Below are 8,113 nucleotides of genomic sequence, written 5' to 3' on the forward strand. Positions count from 1 at the left end.
CAAACTTGTTTCCAACCGTGTTGAGCTTGAACCACTGGATTTGGATTTGGATGACCTTATTACGGATGACGAAACTGAAGAGTGGATTCATCAGAATCGTGGCAAGCAGAAGCAGACACTGGAAACTATTGTGGAAGAACCTGAAGGTATGTTGCAATTTTCTGAGACTGATCTTCAAAAGGAGTTTGATTTTTGGAAGAACTCTGTAATCTATTTTATCCTTGGTGCAAATCCGCCATGGGACATTGTGGAGGCCTTTATATATAGGGTATGGGCGGATTATGGTGTGGATAGAGTTTCCTTCCTTCCTTCTGGCGTCTTTCTAGTAAGATTCCGTAAGAAGAAAGATCAGGAGGCTATTCTCCATCAAGGCCATCATCTTTTTGAGAACAAGCCCCTGATTGTGAGGCCTTGGACTCCTGTTGAACCATTGACCAAATCAGAGGTTACAGTTGTTCCTGTTTGGGCTAGGATAATGAACCTTCCCTTAAAGTTTTGGGTGAACTGTATTCCTCGTATTGCTGGTTTACTTGGGGATTATGTAAGGTGTGATGGACCAACTGAAGATAGGACAAGGTTAGCTTATGCCAGAGTGCTTGTTGTTGTTCCATTGGGAACAGTCCCCCTACGGACGTTAAGTTTCTGGATGAATATGGAGGGTTAGTTACTCTTAAAACTGAGTTTGAATGGAACCCCATCCTCTGTAAGGTGTGTGGGGGTGTGGGACATACTGAACAAGTGTGTAAGAAACCTAAAGGAAAGACTAAGCCAAAGCATCAGGTGACACAAAAATGGCAACCTAAGGTGAAGCACCCAGTTCCTGCTCCAAAGATCCCCTCACCTAAGGTTGCTACTCCAAAAGCTCCAACACCTCAACTACCAGTATCTACCCCTGCCCAGCCTAGGTCTCAAATAATTACTCCAATGGATAGACCCATGTCTGTTCAGGACCTAGGCATGAGTACTGGGGTCTGCAAGGTCAACACACCTGCTAGAGCCATCATACGACTTAGTAGGCAGGAACTGCTAGATAAGGGTTACACTTCAACTAAGTTTGGTCAGTACTCCTTTATGGATGCCTTAAACAATGTAACTCCAAAAGTGGGGATAGGCACGAAAGCAATAGTATTACCCCCTGAGGGGGGTGGTACAAAATGATTGGCTTTTGGAATATAAGGGGGTTGAACAGTCCAGCTAAACAAAAACACATTTAGTGGTTCTTGCATTCACATCATATTGGATTGTTTGGCCTCCTTAAGACGAAGGTCAAACCTTCGTCTCTAAATAAAGTTAGACAGAGTATATGTGAAGGGTGCTGTTTGTCTACTAATACTCATTGCCATAAAGGTGGTAGAGTATGGATACTTTGGAATCCACATCTGTTTCAGGTTCAGTTTATAGAATATAATCCTCAGTTTATTCATGTCAAAGTTGATGAGATGAGTTATGGGGGTTACTTTTATCTCACTATGGTCTATGCCTTCAATGGTACTCAGGAAAGGAAGGAATTATGGGATAGATTGAGATGTTTTAAAAATTGTATCAAGGGCCCATGACTTGTTTGTGGGGATTTCAACACTGTACTTAAGCCTTATGAAAGACTGGGGGGATCCTCTACTGATGAAGAAATGGAGGACTTCCAGGCTTGTGTTGATTTTTGTAATCTGGTTGATACTACTGCCACTGGCTCTTACTTTACGTGGAACAATAAGCAAGAGGCTGCTACTAGGGTTTATAGTAGGTTGGACAGAGCCTTGGTGAATCATGATTGGAGTAATGACAGGCCTGATCAGTATGCTCATTTTTATATTGAGGGGTACTTTGACTATACTCCTTGCTTGATTCAGAGCCGTAATGTAGCTGCCCCTAAGAGAAGTTACTTCAAATATTTTAACATGTGGAGTGGAGTGGATCAATTTCTCCCTACTGTTCAACAGATTTGGCAATCAAATATTTATGGTACTCCAATGTATCAAGTGGTGAGAAAGCTCAAATTACTGAAACAACCCCATAAGAGTCTTAATAGGGCCCTCTTTGATGATGTGGAGAACAATAGTATGAGGGCTTGGAAACATCTGGAATATATTCAAGAGCAATTGAGGCTTTATCCTTGTAAACCTGAGCTAATTAGTTTGGAAGTGGCTGCTTTGAAAGAATACCAGGAGGTTCAGAAAGCTTGTGATAGCTTTTTGATTCAGAAATCTAAGGCAATTTGGTTGACTGAGGGGGATACTAATACCAGGGTGTTCCATAGCTACATGAAAAATAGGCAGGCAAGGAATAAAATTCTAAGAATAGCAGATGAACATGGTCAATGGACTAATGAGCCTGACAAAATCCAGCAAGTGTTTCTTAGTTTCTATAAGCAGCTTCTTGGTGAAACTGCTGCTTTGCAGCCTGTCAATGTGCCTGTGGTTTAAAAGGGTCCTATTTGCACTACTGATCACTGGGATATACTGTTGGCGCCAGTGACTGTCAATGAGATTAAGGAAGCTTTTTTTTCTATTCCTAGTCACAAAGCTCCTGGGCCGGATTGTTATTCAAGTGCATTCTACAAGGACTCCTGGGATATAGTTGGGCATGATTTTTGTAATGCAATCCTTAATTTCTTTGCCCATGGAAAGATTCTGAAACAAATTATCACACACTAGTTACTTTGATCCCTAAAGTTGACCTACCTGATAATGTCACACAGTTCAGGCCTATATCATGTTATAATGTTACTTATAAGGTCATCTCAAAGCTCTTATGTGCAAGATTGGCTCAAATTCTCCCTGCTATCATCAGCCCAAACCAGGGTGGATTTATTAAAGGGCGCAATATCATTGAAAACATCTTGGTTTGCCAAGATATTATCAGAATGTATAATAGGGCATCTGTTACTCCTAGATGCATCCTGAAGGTTGATCTTAAAAAGGCATATGATTCTGTTAATTGGAGCTTCCTTTTTTTAGATGTTAATAGCCTTGAATTTCCCTCCTCAGTTTGTTACTCTGATTAAGGAGTGTGTGACTACGGCAACTTATTCCCTTGTTTTGAATGGAGAGACATTTGGTTACTTCCATGGTAAGAAGGGATTAAGGCAAGGGGACCCTCTTTCCCCCCTCCTCTTCACTATTGCCATGGAATATCTCTCTCGTATTTTGAGCTTCACTTCATCTGCCTTGCCTTTTAAATTCCATTCCTTGTGCAGTAAGCTCAGATTACAGCATCTCATGTTTGCTGACGACCTGTTGTTATTCTCTAGAGGTGACAAATAATCTGTTCTGGTGCTTCTGAAATCCTTCACCACCTTTTCTGCTGCATCAGGCCTGCATATGAACAAACAGAAGTCCAATATCTATTTTGCTGGTGTTCAGAAGGTTGATAAGCAGTTTATCATAGGTCTATCTTGATGCAAAGAAGGACAGCTCCCTTTTCAATACCTGGGGGTGCCCCTTACTGCTGGGAAACTTGGGAAGAAAGACTGTCAAATCCTAATTGAGAAAGTCATTGAGAAGATAAGATCCTTTGGAGCCAGGAAGCTTTCTTATGCAGGGAGATTAGTTATGGTTAAAGATGTTCTTACATCTCTCTTTACATATTGGGCTAATATCTTCTTGCTTCCCAAGGGTGTATTAAAGAAAATAGATGGGATTTGTAGGAATTATCTGTGGGATGGAACTAATATCTACATGAGGTCTCCTCTAGTTAGTTGGGAGCATGTGTGCACTTCTCAAGCTGAAGGGGGACTGGGTTTTAGGTACAGTATGATATGGAATTTGGCTACTGTTGGGAAGTTAATATGGTGATTGTACAACAAGCCTGATAGCTTATGAGTCAAATGGGTCCATCAGATTTATATCAAGCATGGTACTTGGGATAGTCATCTTCCTAAGTCCCATATGAGTGGGAATTGGAGAACTATTTGCAAAGTTAAAGAGACTCTCAAGACTGGGTATAGTAATGGTACATGGCTTGCTGATACAAAGGGGTATACTGTGACCTCAGGTTATAATTGGCTGAGGCATAAGGAACAAAAAGTTGGTTGGGCAAAACTGGTGTGGAACAAATGGGCACTCCCTAAGCATCAATTTGTGTCCTGGCTGCTACTCAGGAATGCCCTTAATGTGAAGGAGAAACTTTATAAGTATGGCATCTCTTCTGATGCTTTATGTTGTATCTGCAATAATGCACAGGAAACTGTTGGACATCTGTTTCAGTCTTGCAGCTATACCAGGGAGGTGATGCAAGGGGTCTGTAACTGGTTATGTATTCCTCATCCATATGGCAATGGCATAATCTGGGTTGGTAGGCGAAATTGGACTCCAATGAAAAAGAACATATGCTTGTGTACTATTTGGTTTGGCAGCAAAGGAATCAAGCAAGATTAGAAGGACTTTTGCAGCGGCCTTATGTGGGGGTGCAGCAAGTTCAGAGTAGTTTAACGCACAAGTTGATAAAGTGTAATGAAATTAGTAATCCTAGTGATAAAGTTTGGATTGCCGGTCTATAGGTATATCCTTTAATTATTTAGATTGTAATAGTTTGATTGTGCTTAATGAGAACTAACATTCTACCAAAAAGAAGTCAACCTTCCACCAGGTCCTACTGAAGCTCAAAAGCGACTCCAGTATTTGGAGGAGCAACTAATGTATCTCAAGGGGGATGACATCTATAGGGAAAACAACCACAAATATGAGGCAGTAAATGCTCAACTGCCAACTAACTTCAACATGATTGACATCCCGAAGTTTAAGGGGCACGAAAACCCTTTGAACTATATTCATGCATTCAAAGATTATATGTTTATCAAAGGCATTAAGCCAGAGATGTTCTTAAGCATCTTTCCTTCATCTCTTGATACTATTCCTAAGCAGTGGTTCTACTCCTTGGATCACAAGAAAATTGCTACTTGGGACGATGCTGCAATTGAGTTCACCAAACAGTACGCAGATAATGCAGAAATTAAAGTCATTATGCGTACTCTAGAGGTTCTTACCCAAAATGAGAAAGAAGGTTTCACCGACTTCCTAAGTAGGTGGAGAAAGACTAGCACGCAACTCGTCGAACGCCCAGACGAAGCTACTCTTGTTGAAAATTTCGTGGACATTTTAAGGCCAATTTATGCGAACCATATAAGGTACCAAAACATAAAGTCTTTCAAGGACTTAACTGTGCTAGGAACAAGAATTCAAGACGACATCCGTAAAGGACTCTTGTCCAAAATGATGGGTCGCGGATATCAAGGCACAACGAGTCGTTCTTATGGCTCCACTAGCAAGACCGACGAAGTCAACATTGTCGAATCGTCCACTAAGAAGAATAACCCACATAGAAAGTTCACCAATGTTGGTGACTCGTACTCCAATGCTCTAAAAAGACTGATGAAACAAGGCAAACTCCAACCCATAGGACCTACACCTAACCCAGAGAAGAAGTCTAGGTTCTCGGATGAGAATGCCTACTGCGAGTACCATAGAGGCAAAGGGCATGATACAGAGAATTTCTTCAAATTGAAGCATGCCATTCAGGATATGATTGAAGATGGGCGCTTGCCTATACCTCCTACAAGCAAGCCTAACAATACTGAGAATCCTCTTGGAATTTTGATGATCACAGATGAGGAATCCACCTTGGATTATTCGCACCTCATTTCTCCAGCTGAAGATGAGGTAAATGCACTAGAAAATGAGGAGAGTTATTTCACCATCTCCCCTACTATCGCTGATTTTGTCGCATGGGCAAAGGGTGTAAGTAGACAAGTTTTAGAGCTAGAAGCAATAGTGGCATCCCTACGCAATACAAGCACTATACCTAGGGGAGATAGGCCAGTGGTTCCGACCTTATCTCAAGGATCCACAATGCAAGAAGTGATCGCAGTGACCGATAATCTAGTCAAGCAAATAAACAACTTAGAAGCTGAAATCATAAGCTTGAGAGAGCTCAGTATTGTCAATGGAATATAGGCGGATGATGATGAAGATGTTTACCTCAAAGAACATCATCTAGTCAAGGCTAGTGAAGATCAAGATGTAGACCACCTTACTCGCTCGGGACGTTCATATCAAAATGTCACTCAAGGATAAACGAGTGGTCCAGTTGCTACTAACACCAATGTCATCACACCAAATGATGGCGAAGATAAATCTCCTGACCATTTATTGAAGCAACTTCAAAAGACAAAGGCTGATCTTTCAGTCTAGCAACTAGTTGCAAGTTCATTTCCTCATTGCCAGGCTTTACTGCAAGCATTGGCTAAATTGAACGTAGCACACGACTCTACGCCCGATGACGTCGTCAACCTAGTCTTCCAAGACTCAGTCAAGCTAAGTAGCCCCGTTACTTTCTTAGATGAAGACTTGCCTCCCTTTGGCGTCACTCATAACCTTGCTCTATACATCACAGTCACATGCTTAAAGAAAAATGTACCAATGACTTTGGTGGATGATGGCTCTGTAGTCAATGTCATACAACTAAAGACAGCATACAAGTTAGGCATGAAAAATCAGACTGGACTCCTACTAACCAAGACGTTCGGGCATACGATGGAACGCGACATAAAGTAGTGGGGCTAGTTAACCTTACCGTGGCCACTGGGCCAATCGAGCGAAAGGTTATTTTTCAGATAGTGGATATAGAGGCATATTTCAACATACATCTAGGCAGGCCCTGGATTCACGCTTCCAAAGCAGTGACATCCACCTTACACCGAAAGATCAAGATCCCTCTAGATGGCAAGGTAGTCACGATCACTTCGTCACCTATCAAGGCCGTGATAGAAAAAATGTCAAGCAACCAAGTAGTTACAGATCTAGTGTATGAGCTTGGAGGATTTCAAATCATAAACCTTATAGAGAGCGAGCTGGCTCCCTTGTACTTCAACCCATACTCCAACTTAATGGTCAACCACATACTCAAATCCCATGGATACTTCCCAGGAATGCCACTAAACCCTATTAGAAAGTGTACCTTTACACCTTTTAAGGAAGGTAACTCCCAAAAGATACCACTAGGCTTGGGGAACAAGCCCACGAAGGCCGAAGCCCTTCAAATGCTTACTCAAGTTCAGAATCGCAAAAGTAAGGGAGTCCAAATGTAAACCCTATCTCCCTACACTAAATGGGTACTTTGTCAGGGACGGGGACTGTGAATATTTTCATGGATTTCCCGAACCTTGGTTGTACAGAGGCATTCAACTAGCTGGAATCGAGGTCTTCCACGATTTCTACTTCATTCCTCTAGAAACGGTTCCTACCGTCAAAACTCGTCAGACACCTTGTCTCGATGAACAAGTTGTTAGCCTTCTATTTGGGGAGGAACTATTCGTCAAGGCAGTGCAGGATGAGATCATTACCATGATACTTCAAGACGACCATTTCAGCCCTACAACACTAATTACTGACACCAGCTCGAATCAGCAGAAAGGATGGAGAAAGTCGATCAAGTGGACTAACAATCAAGGAAAACTCTTCAAGGTCACTACTGGAGAAGGAGAGATGTTCAAAGGAGAACCCAAAGATGACGAATTCCAGTCAGAGTTGGAGTCTAAGTTTAGAGAAGTCGCTAGAGAGTCTCCTCCTGTCGTCGCTCCCCACACTTTTGTTTCTCCTAGCATAGTATCACCTAGTAACAGTAGCTTGGGGAATGTCCCAGCAATTGTCCCTTTACCGCCACTGACTACTGCGCAGATGGCTTCTTTATTTCAGCTATTTTCAAACATTAATATGAATAAATTTGATTCTACTTACTCCTTGTGTTATTCTGAATGCAATTCTATTTACGATGATAATGAGAATGATCCTGACCCAGACTCAATCGAATTACCTCCCTATATAATTAAAGAAATACTAGAAGAGGGGGAAGGGGCACCATTCATAGGAAACACCGAACCTATCAACGTAGGAACGGAATTAGAACCCCAAGAACTTAGGATAGGGACGACCCTAGACCCAACTGAAAAGGCTAATTTCATGACATCCTACACGAGTTCAAAGACGTCTTCGCTTGGTCTTATAAGGACATTCCAGGGATCAAAAGGGATATTGCAGAACATCGCATTCCAATCAAGCCAAGTTTCAAACCTGTGAAACAGAAGCTTCATGGGATGAGGAAGGAATGGGCTCTTAAGATT

General features: G+C 41.8%; 1 protein-coding gene across 1 annotated transcript; it reads left to right on the forward strand.

Annotated features, from left to right (window-relative positions):
- Positions 1-1,628: 1,628 nt before the first annotated feature.
- On the forward strand, positions 1,629-3,791 carry LOC141601591 (uncharacterized). The gene is made up of 5 exons (XM_074421886.1): positions 1,629-2,414; positions 2,696-2,839; positions 2,955-3,192; positions 3,310-3,384; positions 3,538-3,791. Exons 1-5 carry the CDS (start codon positions 1,629-1,631, stop codon positions 3,789-3,791), a joined length of 1,497 nt encoding a protein of 498 aa, XP_074277987.1.
- Positions 3,792-8,113: the final 4,322 nt, after the last annotated feature.

Source organism: Silene latifolia, chromosome 9 (assembly GCF_048544455.1).
Source record: "Silene latifolia isolate original U9 population chromosome 9, ASM4854445v1, whole genome shotgun sequence".
NCBI lineage: Eukaryota > Viridiplantae > Streptophyta > Magnoliopsida > Caryophyllales > Caryophyllaceae > Silene > Silene latifolia.